Source organism: Saccostrea echinata, unplaced genomic scaffold (assembly GCF_033153115.1).
Source record: "Saccostrea echinata isolate AGI-Se365-2 ecotype Australia unplaced genomic scaffold, CSIRO_AGI_Sech_v1 ptg000012l, whole genome shotgun sequence".
Classification (NCBI taxonomy): domain Eukaryota; kingdom Metazoa; phylum Mollusca; class Bivalvia; order Ostreida; family Ostreidae; genus Saccostrea; species Saccostrea echinata.
Window position 1 is genome coordinate 10,291,436 of NW_026889761.1, and position 15,796 is coordinate 10,307,231.

Below are 15,796 nucleotides of genomic sequence, written 5' to 3' on the forward strand. Positions count from 1 at the left end.
TGGGCGATGTTTTTATATATCCGTTATCCGTATAAACTAATAAAATGCATGAATATATCTACAATGCAATATTTTTACTACAAAGATGTTAAAATAATACATACATGTATGAATTTTGAGTGTTCTTTTTAAAACACAATCATATATCTATTACACATGGATGGCGAAGACGTTTTATAATACTTAAATGGAGACAATATTATGAAAATGAATTTTAGTGTTACTTTTAAATTAATTATTATATACCCTTGGTATATCGATGATGTAGACATATATAATGTTGTGACATTACAATTCTTTATTTTGATATGTATACTATTGAACATTTTCAATCATTACAATATCAATGATTTGAAAGTGCAAGCAAATTTGTATTAAAACTGAAAATTAAAATAAGTATGACCTTAAGATTATTATACTAATATATGAAAAATACAACTATTTGGAATACGAAGAACCAGAACCAAAAATCTACACACTTCTGTATCCAGTAGTGTAATGTATCCTACCAATGCTTCGTTGACTCACTATCTCAAAAGCGATGAACTACCTGCCCCCTCCCTTGTTTATACGTTTATATAACCACCTAATCTTAGCATCGGCTTCGTCAATCAATCTGGCACTACTGTGTGAGGGGGAGACGGAAGGATTCTACTGCTCATGATTCCATCCAGCCTGAAGGTCGTCACTCGTGCTTACAGAAAAGGTCAGTGATTAAAGAGTAATTAATTCAATCCATAATCACTAAAAATTAGTCTTTGATCAATATGATATTAACTGTTGATATTGAAGATTAAAGAGTGTTTTGTTTTTTAAATCATACTTTGCTAATATTGATTTTAAGTCTGTTACTCAAACAGATTTTTTCTTGTCTTTCTCTTTAATTAGGAAAATTTATTTTACACACAAAATACATGAATATAAATTTTGTGTTTATATAGCAATGCAGACTGGAGGCTATTCCAATCTCGAATCTCGTTTGATTGTATATAGTGATTACAATTCTATTACATGTAGATTAAAATAATCCAATTTTGTTTCCAATTATGAATTAAGTTATATTTGTCATTTAGTGAAATAAACATGGATGATTTTATTTACATGTATTGTATCAGGTGAAACGGCCAAGATTTTCCTGCGCCGCGGGAAAACCCACGAATTTTATGTGATGCAAGGTTTTTGCCTCAGACATTATAATACCTGACATTAAATTTTATTTATTTATTTTTTTATATAAAACGAATGTGAATTAAACATTTTAAGTTACGTTCTTGCAAAACTGAAGAAATGTATAATGTATAAAACTGTACTTTCAAAGCAGTACTTTTTGGGGCACAGGAAAAGAGAATGTTTTTGTGAGTAGTAAATGTCATGTTCCCCTTACTTTAACAATCTCTGGAATGTACTGTCCAAACTGTATTCCGAATTCTTCCTGGTATTGGACAAGACCATCTCCGCAAATAAATCAAAGACACATCCTGACTAAGCGGGAAAAGTTGATCCTAAAAATCATAAACAATTGTCTTCTAATTTTATAGCCCCTACCTCACCCCCCTTCAGCTGTATTGCTTTCAAAATTATTAGAGTAATTTTTTTTCTTTCATTGTATTATCAGTTGCATTTTGTGAGTTTTAGTACAAGTTAAGGTATTTATATTTACAATTAAATAGAACCAAATCTGCAAAGAATATATCGGAGGAAATTAAGCCTAGTTATCACCAAGTGAATCATTTATCTTTTTCCTTGGATTGACCGCTGTGATTGTGGTCGAGAATTGACGAGAATCGCGGATCTTGTTTAAAGATTTGACATGCTCCCACCAAAAAACACGCGGGGTTCCGACCATCTTCCGATATGTTCTGACACCGACTTGTATCTTTAGATTTTAGTAGTTTTTTGTGCTTTTCGTTTAGGAAAAGAGAATTAATGTCTTTGAACGAAACAAAACTGTCGGAGAAATACAACATTGTTTTGCTAGTTAAATTGTCGCTACTTTTCCAAAAGCTGAATTATTTATTAAACATGTATTTAATTTTTTTTTCAATATTTCTTACTTGCTTGGTCTAAATGTATAATTAATATGTACCCATCATTTTTAATCCTTAAAAATAAATTATATGGCTTATATTTCAAAGAGAACCATGGTATGGTAAATGCACGTATTTTCATCCCCCGCTTATCCAGAGACGAATCTCATATACGCTTATACGTCGATCTCTGGCTTATCAAACTTCTTATATTAATTAACAGACACGCAGCATTGCCAAAAACATAAATTTATGAGCAAGAATTTGACAACTTAGATTTTTCCATTGATTGCTTCAGATGAAAATAACTATGATTATTTTACTGTTGAAATATACAGATTTTTATCATTTGTTTGAAATAAGCATCTCAGATATGGCTAACTTCCTGTAATCTACACGAACTGTTTTGATATAAGTATATATATAATGACGCAAGAGATATCTCTTTATTTGCAAAACTGATAGATCGACACGATTTTTTTGGTGAGATTTTACATACTTTCCAAGTAAAAATGCATTAATGCCTATAGATTATTACAAGAGATTTATTACAGGTGCTACAGTTTTAAAACCATAAAGACAATTAAGATAAGTAGCGACACATTGTCATATTCTCTGAATTGAGGAATACTTCATGTGTAGCTGCATAGGTTACCTAGATTTATTTTAATAAACATCCCATAGAATATTCCAGTAGAAGGGTTTAGAAATACTTAATCAGCGGAATTTTCTAAATATACTTTTCTTAACCTTCGTAAATCTTGGCCGAACTCAGAAAAATCGCATTATGCTTATGTAGCAACAGAGAAAATAGATATGGATACGACCACGAAAGTTCTAATTCTGGTTGAAAACAACGTATCTTGAAAGACAATTAACAAGACTTAAAAAAAATGTGAAATTATTTATTTATTTATTTATTTATTTTATTTGCAAGCATTTTACTACATCATTTACTAATGTATGGGTCTTTCATTATTCTAACAATAATGAGAAAGAAAATCTTCTTGTTTCTTTTCTGCAGTGTTTGTTTAATTAGTATTATACGTGAACAGTGTATATTTGTAGGGAAAGGACTAAAATAGGCTTTGCCTGCTGCCTAATCCCATTCAATTTTTGTGAATAAATTTATGTATCAAAAAAGGGGGAAAAAAGAAAATCTAACTCATAAGCTCGGTATATAAACATGCAAAATGATACGAAGTTAGGTATTTATTACACTTTAAAGGTGTGTTTATATTCTGTTGGATGGCAAACATACACTACTTATTCACAAATTTATTGTCAAATATTTAGTCTCTCCTTCTGTTAGCCGATCAAAACATATGCTAAATGTGGAGGCAACAAAATAAGCAAAATGTGTAACCACAAACCCAATCATTCGGGCACCTGTTACTGCAGCATGTGTTTGATGAGTCTAGATTTTTACTGCATGTTCAAATGTGTGTGTTCTTATGTTCAAATAAGAAAGGGCATCTTATCGTAATTGCATCGCCATTATCAATTTACGAAATATCAGAGGGGCGGATATGGTATATTTCATGTACAACAACCCGATGAGCAGATGAATAAATATTGATATATCTCATCCACTGGTCGTTATCTGAAAGAATTCTATGAAATTAAACATTCTGAGAACATACACAAATAAATCATATACTGTGTGTCTTCTAATCATTGGAAGTCAAAGAATTTAGGTTTTTTAGCGATGTTTAGGTTGTTAGCTACACATTTCCAAGAATGACAGCTGATTCTGCAGGTATCGACTGTGTGGATTTGATGTGATATAGGCTTTTCCTTAAAATTTCTTTAAAGAACATTGCTAAAAAAAAAAAATCCCATCTGTAATATCGATCATTTCACCATGAATTTTTCCATCCTGTGAATAGCACTCGTTCATCAAAAATGCCAGACTTGTACTTCAAGTTGCAATTAATATTTAAGCTGTTTGTGTATAACAAACTTATTTTGACTTATGCCATTTTTTTTTTACTGAATAAATTTCATAAAATATCTTCAGTTTTTAAGTTTTTTATAAGCTGAATCAGATTTAATTTAATCTGGCACATTGTCTGGTCTTAGATAATGGATTGCCAATTTCCTACGAAGCCCTTTTTTTTTTTAATTTTGTTTGCATCACTTCATCTTTTTTATTTTGTTTGCATCACTTAATTCCTGTTTTGAAAACTTACCGTGTTACACAGTATTTGTAGTTAAGAATAATAAAATTGTTCTCGCAAATAATAGGAAAAATCATATTTAAAAAGAAATCGACATATGCCTCAAGATTCCTAATCGTTTTTGTATTTCAATGATCATATTATAGTAATAGAAATTCCCTGAGAAATGCATAAGTACATGTACCTAGTTTCGCAATGTTGAGTTACCTATAAACTGTCCGGGCGGCAGTGAATTACAAAATTTACAATCTGATCATTTTTGTTTTGTTGTATTTACTGCCACCCGGTAAATAAAAAATATAATATGACAAAAACTTCGGAAGATTTCTCAAAGTTTAAACTTTTTTAGTGTATATATTTAAGATGATTTTTTAGTGAGGACTAGAGAATACGCTTTATCGTTTTTTTTTTTTTAAATATTTTTCCTATCTTAACAAATTACTAACCTTTGAGATATTATCGTTTTAATCTTTGATACATTTACACTTAACATTGAAAAAATATACTTTATCATTTGGCCAGTAAACATTTTATAAGTTTAATAAAGACAAAGTTTTCTTATGCTCACTTTATTTCCAAGAATAAGACTCCGAGATCTTTAGAACCGGATGTGCATTGTTGTTTCGGAAGATAAGTATGCACGGGGTCCCTCTAATCCTGCATTATCAGCCTACTGTCGACCACGTGCAGCGCTGCACCAGAGTTGGTGATCCCGGTAGATTGCACGTTTCTTTTTGTAGCTACGAACTAAGTATATGTTACTTATGTTTACCAAGGCTCTCTCTCTCTATATATATAACATTCATTGTCCCACCTATGTGTGCTTTTCTTCCCAAGCAACTCCACTCACCATTTATTTAAGAATAGCCTAAGAGTTATCCTGCAGTGCCAGAACTTTAGTTTTAATTTAAGGTGGATATATCTCAAATCTACCTCGTAATGAATTGGATTTTATCAGCTGATTGCTACTTTGATTTTGGGTGAGTAGGATTAATGTTCAGTGCAACATAGTGTTCCAAAACAGCTGATCTGGCATGATAAGTTGAAAATATTGAGTCTCATCCTTTATCAAAGCATAAGTTTGATCGCTGTGCCGATCTTATTTTTCAATGTTATAAAACTGACTTTTTGGGAGCTTTATGAAAATATCAGGTACATTTTCCATCTGTCGTAAAGACTACAGATTATTTGTAAGATTAACAAAAGGAATTTTTGCAAACACGTGTTTATGAAAGTTAACCGATTTTTTTTCCGTAATCTTACTTTTTAACAGTTAAGCTGATAACAGATAATTATTTTGTACCTCATCAATAGATTGAATGGAATCTGTTTGAAGTTTTTGGATTAGAGATAAAAAATTAAGATGCCCCTTTATGCCTCATTGACTTCTTAGTAAAAGATAAAAGTATTAACTGGTTTTTCTTCCCCGCTGACGCTTTCCCTCTGTTTCCGTAAGAATGGCATCTGGTCATATAATGTAACATGAATTATTGTGTTTGCACAACTCGACTGGGTTTTTTTTAGTCAGCATAAAAAAGCGAAGGATGTGTTCAATTTTTTTCCCCCAAAAACGTGACAGTTAAAAATATATTTAATTCTCACTAGAAGAATACTAAATTTACCTTTCTAATAACGAAATTTATATGAATTGGCGAGATTCCATTCAGCTGTCTGTATTGTTCTGTAATGAAGGGAATGACTCAGCAATTGGTGGCATCAATTGTTTGTATACATGTATTCTGAAAATCACCACCGCTATAACAGAGAAATGTATTATGGAAAGACACTGTCCACGACAACAATATAGATAAACGGTTTTCATTTAATATGGCTTTATTGATGTATCAGTACCTTTAGCATTTAGAATCTGGCAATAATTACTTCCAAGATAAAACAATATTATGAAATATCAAAATATAAGGTATTCTACATGCGGAATTAACATTAAGTAGTTCATAGATGTGACTTGAAACACAACTATGAATCCCAAATTAATTAGCTTCCCTTTTCATTATATTTTCCTCTTTTCCATTGTCATTTTTCTTTTCGTCTCAAAAATAAATTATCATATCCGTATAGGAAAATGTTCACTGTAAGGGATTTACAATATACTGTAACCGAGTCTTCCTGTATTTCGATTTCGTCAGCATGCACGCATTATAACTGCATATCTTAAATGCTCCTTCCATGTTATCAAAAAATTATTATATACATTCTAAATTATAAAGAAACTTTCTTATTTCTGTTTTGTCTTCCTATGTACTTTATTCTTCAGCTTTGCTGATGGTATAGATTCGCCATATGTTGATAAATACATTGCATCTCTCATCAAAGCCTTATAGTAAGCGTTCACCTGACACAAACAATATCTCTCTGATCAATCTATCGACACGGCCTACGTTTTCTTACCTACAGTGAGCAACTTACTTTCCTGTATCCTCCAATACCTGGCAGGTTTGCAATACCTGTGGTTATACTGATGGGGTTCTCACCAAAGGTTTCTATAAACACATCCATCTTTTATGCTGTTGTTTGTGTATTTTGTTTCCTCGTGACTGTATCTTTAACTAATGACATTTGTACGTAGATTTTCTTGGAAATCTATGAAATGAAGTACAACTTTTTCACCATTTCTGAGTTCATTGTTAAGATCATGCCTTCACATTTTAGTTTGATAATTAAGGTACATTGTAAGGTACAGATACGTCTTTTAGCAGGAGAACGCCATTGTAGCAATTTGGTCTTTATTCAGTTTAAGATGTGGTGACACGATATCCGGAGCAGCAACAATTGTGCAATGTAACATTTTTACATATGAATGTTTTTCCTGTACAAACTCAGTCATAATGTATACAGTTCAATAGAAATACAAGTTATATAGGTAATTTTGTACTTATAATGAGAAGTAATTAATTACTGGAAGATTCATGTTTCCCTACCTATACCCTGTAGTACACATAATCTAGACAGAATACACTTATCAAGTTGTGCCATACGCCTGAGAGATTTCCTTTCTGGAACCATTCTCAGATTCTTTGTTACATGGCTAATTTACATCAAAAGTAAGCCAAGGAAGAGAGATCAAGTGATAGCTTAAGATGATTTGCAAGTTCTGTTTTAACATGATGAGCTTTAAATATCTTGACACCCGAAATTTTATTGAGCAAGCAGAAATTGCTGATGAGGGCAATTAAGATCAGGTGCGCGCTGTAGGAGTGATGTAAGAAATTTGTTTCGTTCGCTTTGGTTTAAAAAAATTGACGTGTGGGTGCTTAAAACAAATATAATGCAACACTAAATTGGTGTTATATATACATACTTACATTCAAAAATTTAATTCTTTTCTAAATTACTTTTTCGTGTTATTAACTTTTATCTAAATTACGCTTTATAGTATTCTAAGATTATGTATGAGTACTAATTTTGGTGATTAAATGTTAAATTTTAGATTATTTTCATGGGTTTGAAACAGATTTACTTCTATCTTTCAGGTCACATCACAAGTGATAATGGTATCCCATCTTTCATTTGATTAAAACACAGGAAAAAGCACGTTGTAACAGCGTTTGCCAAGTCGTAATTTACAAAAAGGTGCCCTCTACCGCAGCTACGTTCACTCCTGAATGAAATACTACACAGATCTTCAAAATGTTTGATGCTGTTCGGATGCGATGCATATCATCTAAAAAATGGAAATGACAAGGAAATAACTTTCAAAATAGCATCGATCACTATTTTTGAAAAAAGCTAAAAAGATTATGATTGCTGATTACAGTGAAACGGATACCATGGAAATGACGCATCTTTTATAAATTTCATGCCTTATGGTGACCCTGCTGTTCGGTTTATCAAAACTGCTCTTCGGGAACTCTTGACTTATTAATATGATAGAGAGATGTAAGGAGATAAAGGATCAGCTTCGGTATCAGAATTGCCTGAAAAAAAAACTACACTCACCCAAAATCTGCTGGAGGCGGCACTTAAGTGACGTCAGAAAATGTAAAACTGGTATTTTCAGATTTTGAATGATTTTATCAGAACTGATAGTTATTCAAAGTTTATTGATATTGTCAAGCCTGTCAGAAAACAGCTTCGTAAGAACAATGTAAAAGCAATGTGAATATTTCTTCTGAACCACTTGCGCGAAAGGATCAATTAAACAAAGAGAAAAATGGCCACCAATATGAAGCTGATGCAGGAAATTAGTGACCAATTCCTTCATTGTAAAATATGTTTGGAACCATATAAAAGTCCGAAAACACTTACTTGCTTACATACGTTTTGTTCAGAATGCATTCAACAACATGTGGATTCGGAAAACACGCGTTCTCGATACTCTTTATATAACCGCCACGTCACTTGTCCCCTATGCCGCAAACGAACAGAAATTCCTACAGGTGGAGTTAGACGTCTTCCAGATAATTTCCTTTTGGCCAACCTGACAGAAGTAATTGACAGAAAAAGACCACTGAAAATCCCACCATGTGAAATTTGTCATACTGTTAGACCAAGAAGTAATGATGCATGTTCAAAGTGCCTAGACTGTTCAAAATTACTATGCAAGGCTTGTGTTGAGTTACATTTAACAACAAAAGTCACACAAAATCATAGCTTGATTGATGTTGAGGGAGAAAAAGATATTGAATGTAAAGTTCATCCAGACGAAATAGTACGATTTTACTGTGAACCCTGTGATGCTTGCATTTGTGTTGTTTGCACTTTTCAGGAACATCGGGACCATGAAATATGTTCATTCAGCGAAGGATACTCAAAATATAAATCCTCAATGGAGTCATTGTTGAATAATTGCAGAAGTAGATACGAGGTTGTCCAAGATCGAATTACTATTATGAATCAATGCGAAACAATTTTGAAGGAGACGAGAGAAAATATAAGAGACTTGGCTATAAGTTATATTCAACAAGTGCGATCCACCGAAAAAGAGCTGCTGAAAGAAGTTGAGTCTTATTTTGGTGAAAACATCATGTCTTTTCTTGAAAATAAAGACTGGCTCCAAGAAAACTTGGACGGGCTACAAAATGCATGTAACTTGACAGATATTATAATGAGGGACAAAGGTGTCGAAATGCTACTATTAAAGAAAGAGATGCAGAACAAACTGGTATCGCTTTTGGAACCAACTCTACCTGAACCTCCAGAGGATGTAACCAATTTCACAACCAAAATTAGATTCATTCCAGGTGGAATAAAATTTGGAAGGCTCACCTTTAATGAAAACTCCGATGAAAATGAAAATTCAGAATATTCAATGGATCTACAAAAAAATTCATTTGGATGCCAGACAGACGACTCTGCAAATGAAGAATGTGCCAAACGTTCAAAAGAAAGTAGTATACAAAGCTTCTCCGAAACTAGTTCTGTGGCATCTGAAATGGAAATCAGTTATACTTCAGAAGTAGCAAATTACTATGGACATAAAATGGGCTCACAAAGTAGTCTTCGATCACTGACACCAGTGCCAACGGTTGACGCGTGTATGCAAACCTTTTCAAACGTTGGCTCTAAAGGTTCCGGTATTTGTGTGAAATGTTGTCAAGATTTACAATCTGAGATCAACATTGCATCATCAAATTACAACACGGCCCCTTGTGTTCAAGATGTCATCGTTCTTGATTCGGCAGAGGGAAATCCCAAAGAATGGCGTAGGAGAAGACGAAGTTTGATACGAAGTAGGCGAGTTCAGACTGATCTTTCTATGTCGAATGAAAGTGTGGACGAAATGAGTCTCTCTGTGCCAAACTTGCGACATATACCAGAAAGAAGCCTTTCATGTGATGCAATGACAAGCATGCATAAGCGAGAAACAAGAACGATAGCTCTCGATCCGATTATTTTAGAATGTATCAATGAAAGGAAACAGAAGATATCTACTCGAGACACAACGACAATGACAACTATGGAAATGAAACCAGTCGTGCCAACTAGAAATGCTTCAACGTTCACCAATGCACCTCGTACACGAGACTCAGAAATGCAAACCAAAGTAGAAAACAAAACGTGTGATACACAAACTCCGAAAGTGATCCAGTCTACTAAGAATGTTGGAACCGATTATGCCGGACAGACAGATAAAGGCACGGCTACAGTTAAAGTCTCTCTTATGGATAGTGAAACCACCATGCCGACGATCTGTCATTCTTCTGTTGAGACCTGGACAGATCCACCATCGACAACTGACAGGTCAACTTTTACTGTAGTTTGTAACACAGCAGATGCAGTTACGGAAATGACGCCAATTTCTGTCTCAGATCAGGGTTTGCAAGTAAAGCCTAACCAAAGGGACATGACCACTTTAACGCAACCGAGAAATATGTTAAACTCATGTATTCAGACTGATCACTGGGAACCATCCGGTTCATCTGAAAATAGAAAGTCTTGGCATGGTGGTCTACTGAAACTGTTCAAGGGAAAAGGATCTGTAGACAGTCGCGGTTCAAATGACAGGCTTTCCAGTCAATCGAGTTTGACAGAAATGTTACCACCTTTGAGTCCCACAATGGTAGAAGCAAGCACAGAGACGTGCTCTGCTGTGTTTTCAGATAAAGAAACAAACACTACTAAGTCAATAAGTACAGACCAGTGGACTGAAACGAATAATCCTGTTTTGGTCAGTACAGGCATATCCCCTCCTCGACCGGCAACAATAGATTCTAGTGTGGAGACGAACCCTCTAGTACTGATGGACCAAGCGACGCATACAGAAACTGTCAAGTTGAAAGACTCATCCACAGAGACCACACTTGTTGTTCAAGATAATGAAACATTGACCGAAAGATTAAAGTGCCAGGATGCTCAAACATTTGTAGATTTAATGATGGAATCAAAAGAAACAAGCACCGATATAAAACAAATCGTTGATTCCAGTGTAGGTACATCTGATATGCTACGAGAAAGTAGATCTCTAACGGACATGTACCTAGGAAAATGTTCAACTCCTAAGCACAAGTCAACAAACGTAAGCTTAGAAGAATTCGTACAAAGGGTTGATACGGCGACAAATCCCTCTCCACCCGATGTACACGACCGTGGCACCATGGCGATGTCATTTGGACAGTCTTCTCAAATGTTCACAGAAACTTCAACACAAACATCAATGGTCAATCTCTTCGACAAGTCAATAGGTACTTCGCGTGATTTCGAACAAAGACCTATTGAATTTTGCGACATGGCTACATCAACAGAATCACTACCGTACATTGGTTTATTGAGTGAATTAGAGGGAGACGAACTCTTTCTTATTCCTGAATCTGCATTCGACCTTGTGTCTTCAGAGCCATCTATAGACGAATTTGGTGATCCAATTGAAATGGTGGATGATTATACATCAACAGATTTTGCTCCAGATACCGAGACAGCCACGCAGACGTTCGTTATTCCCATTCCTCAGACAAATGATGTCGATCTCAATGAATCAGAAGTGTGGAAGCACTCGAAAAGGAAAGACAAGGAGGGAAAGGAGCTAATTGATGTATGTACTAACACTCTACCAAAATTGACATTTGAAAAGGAAACGTCCACACCAATTCGGCACCTATTTTCGAAAGGGACAATGACATTTTACATTGCAAAATCTGATAAAGCTACAAGTACATTCAGCAGTTCTAGACAGATAGCCGAGAATGTTTTCGGGAATAAGACAATACATGATACAGCAAATAAGCTTACCATGACTCCCAAGATAGAGGTAACTGATGCAGCCACCCTTACAGAAACGAACTCTGTTGCGGAAGGGAAAATGGCGGCTTGTATCTCAAAATTACAAAAGGTATCAGAGCGATTACAAAGTCCTACTCAGAAAAATATGCCGGATGTCCCTTGGAAAAGCTCATCAGATGATCAGTTATCATCCAAAGAGGGCTTAAACGATGTTGTTGATGCTACAGAGCAAGAGCGACAGAGAAATGTTCAACAATTAATAGCACAATCTAACAATGTTGGGAAAGCAAAGAAGGGGGACAGAAAACCACAACCAATAACAACCTTGAAAGGAAAGACACTGTTACCCCCAGAAGAGTCCATCGATAAAACTAATATTCATCCACGTGATGGAGAGGGAAGTGAGACAATATTAACTGGAAACACAAGCATCAGCAATCAAATGTCTCGATATAATTCAGCTCCAGGAAAAATTGCGACGGTACCAAACAAGAAATATAAGATTAGTCAGAAGCAACATAATAAATCCCCAAGCCGTATTCCTGTTCACAAAGGTAGTAACACTTCGTTAGATAAAACGCCTGTTGTAAAACCAAAATTCCCAAAAGTTACAGGTTCTTCGAGACCTTCCTCAACAGAGTCCGAATCAACGGCGTCATTTATTTCGTGCAACTCAGATAGTTCGTTTATTTCGAATGATGCCAAAATGGACTTTTCCTCTTTGAAAATTGATCCTAGTCAAACTCCCTCTTCTCTTCCAAGGGAAAAAGAGAAGGTGGAAGAAGATTCGGCAAAGAAACACCAATCTCAGAAAAAAGTTAGCTCTTCTAACGTGAGCTTTATGCAAAAACTCTTCTCGAAGAAGAAAAAGTATCCCGATCCTATTAAAAATCTACCAAATACGCATGGTAAAGAGCCAAAACAGCTTCCAAAAAAGAATCCTTCTCCAGAAAAGGAACCGACAAAACCACAGAAATCGAAACCTTTCGTGTACATTCGACAGAAGTACATGTCAATAGAACATGAAAATGAAGAAGAACAGCCCGGAAGTGAAGCATCAGGGGGATACCCTAGACCCGTGTCTCCGTCCTCAAAGAAGGGCCGTCCCGCAAAAAGTGAAATAGAAAAGACAACACCAAAGTTAACCACAAAGCGGTCTCAATCGAATCGGAAATCTAGACCGAAATCTAAAGAGATAAAACAGGACGGAGGAAGCAGTAATTCAGATGTACGCCCATTGTCCTCTTATGATAATCTGTGAAAGTCGCGATAAAGCAACAGATACAATGTTTTATCAGAATGTTCTTTATAGAACAAAATTTTAAGTTTACACTGTTTGTAAAGTGTAAAACTTTTTTATAATTTCATTTTATAGCTACATAGACATGTATAATTCACAATTTATTGTCATACACTTTCAGGTAGTAATTGTCAGGTAGTTGATAGAATCCGTCCTCAGATTTTCAGTATGGATATACGTACAGTTGTAATTTGTATGATTTATTTATCATCTTTACATGACAGAAACAAAATCCACGTAAAGCACCTTCTTATACAAATTTACATATACTCACTTGTAGATTTCATATGCACATCCGTTTATACAGGACAAAACAAGAAAATATTATTTATAATCCATGAAAAAACCATCGACAATTTTTTTTTAGTTGCTGGAAAATATAAGCTTATCTTCAATTTTAATTTGCTAACTTAAGATTCTGTATTCCTCGAAACACCTCTTGTGTATACTTATTTCTGTACAAAAGTATTACTTACCCCTGTCATCTCAGTGCAATATTGTATAGACTGTGTACAAAATTTACAGAAAATGCATTATGAAATTGCTGAAATAAAATCATAAAAGGATTTTTTCATGTCATATTTTATCTTAAAGTGGATCTATTGCAATCAAAATAGATCAACTTTATGCTGCTTTTTCTTTCACAAATCAAGATCATTTTTATTTCAAATAATCCAGTCCCCCGTCATTTACGATGTAAAAAAATATTGTCAAATCCTTAGAAATCCTTAGAAGGGAAAAAATAGTTTACTGATGTTGGACATGTGTAATATTGTTACATATATCAAAGTTAAGAATGAATAATTTTAAATAAATTCTAATTGTATTTAGATATTTCTACATGTAATTCATTATGGATATCTATAGACACATACGGGAGAGAGAGAAGTACTCTCAGATCTAGCCTGGCAAAGCGGAATAACCCTTACAATTTATTTCAGGCTCTCAGAAAGCAGTTTAAAGCTGACATGAATTCTTAAAAACGCAACATTTGCATCAATGTACGACTTGTTTCATACCAACTATTCCGCCATATTTCTTTCAGATACCTTGTCTTATTGTAACGATATATACCCAATTGCCCTCGTTACACTTGAGTGAATTTTTGGTTTGGCTATCGACGCGTGCACATATCCGATAGTAAAGTATTTGGGAACACATGAATTGATGAAAACATTTTAAAACCAGAACAGATAAAAACAGTCATAGTGATAATTATGAATAATTATCGTTTTGAATAACATAAATGCAAGTTTGAAAGAAAAAACATAGTTGCGCGTGTTTTTTAAAAGCATACCAATATATGCACAATAAACTTGAAATAATACACAGTAAAACTCGTACAAACAATTTGCAATAATCTATCGTAAGAATGGAACAAACCACCACTTCACCAGCATATTTCCTATGCATGTCCATATGCATTCAAATACAACTGATGCATATCGAGAGAACACGTCGAACACTGTAAACTTATTCATACCTGGAAATAGACCACTGTACCCGTTCGAAGATGTGCACATGCCGGATAATTTACACCTTGTATTCCATTTATTGAAATATGCATCACAAAAAGTAATAAACTCCATAAATAATCAACAGTAAACACATTGTCACTTCATCGTACAGCCTAGCACTCGAATACGCTTAGTCCGTGCTGATCAGATTTTGGTCAGGGAAAATATCAAAAGTAAAAAAGGGAATTAGTATTAGCGCGACTGGGTAAAAAATAAGAAATCACTAAAAAAAAGTTTGATTGCTGATTATCTGAAAACTTAACTGAGTAATTTGGTGTAAAAAATGATTTAGAACACGACATGAGAGCATTTAACCAGAACACAAATTAACAAATATACACATACGGGGGGGGGGGGGGGGTACTCCCTTTTTTTCAGAGTGTCTTTCAGGCACGTAGCATCTAAGAAATAATTCACACTTTACCTGAAAAATCTTTGACAAGCAAAAAAAATTAATAATAAAAATTATGATAATTATGGATGGGGAGGGGCAACTTTTTCAAGGATTTGACTATAGTGCAACAAAAAGTGGAGGAGATCAGCCTTTGAGTGTGTATCTCATACTAAACAGTAAAACATTATGCTCGGAAAAAGGGGGCATCCCCCACCCACGTGTTCGACAGGGATTTTTTTTTATTTTAAGACTGGCTCCCCCCCCCCAACTCTAATCCAACATTATTGTACATTGTACTCAAATATTTTTCTGCTGAAAATGATAGTATGAATAGAATCTGTCCCTCCCCTGACTACGGATTTTTGTAAATGCCTGTTTTCCTTCTTCATTCCCCCCAATTTTTAAGTGCCTAAAGTTTTTCGTTTGCTTGTCAATCATTTTACTGTCCCCGCTCCCCCTCGCATACAAACATTTTGAGAAACGGTGCTACGTGCCTGTTTTATATGCATGTATAGAAAGTCTTTTCAGATTGGAGAGTTTCCGCAGGTAGTCTAAAATTGGGTATCTATTCAATTTCTTGTATTTTGAGAAAATCTTAAAAGATAGTGTAAGGATTACTTAAAACCTAAACCGCAAAGTTATAGATAAATATTTTTTGCATTTTCATACAAGTATACTCTCTCTCTTATATGTAAGCATCC

The 15,796-nt window shown here is 34.4% G+C and overlaps 1 protein-coding gene across 2 annotated transcripts; it reads left to right on the top strand.

The window, feature by feature from the left end:
- Window positions 1-593: 593 nt before the first annotated feature.
- On the top strand, window positions 594-13,751 carry LOC133185330 (mucin-4-like). 2 transcript variants are annotated; one of them, XM_061320470.1, is made up of 2 exons: window positions 594-706; window positions 7,699-13,751. In XM_061320470.1, exon 2 carries the CDS (start codon window positions 8,379-8,381, stop codon window positions 13,143-13,145), a length of 4,767 nt encoding a protein of 1,588 aa, XP_061176454.1. In that variant the 5' UTR covers window positions 594-706; window positions 7,699-8,378; the 3' UTR covers window positions 13,146-13,751. The 2 variants fall into 2 exon arrangements, with proteins under 2 accessions (XP_061176454.1, XP_061176455.1); XM_061320471.1 differs by lacking the exon at window positions 594-706 and adding an exon at window positions 5,087-5,187.
- The last annotated feature ends 2,045 nt before the right edge of the window (window positions 13,752-15,796 follow it).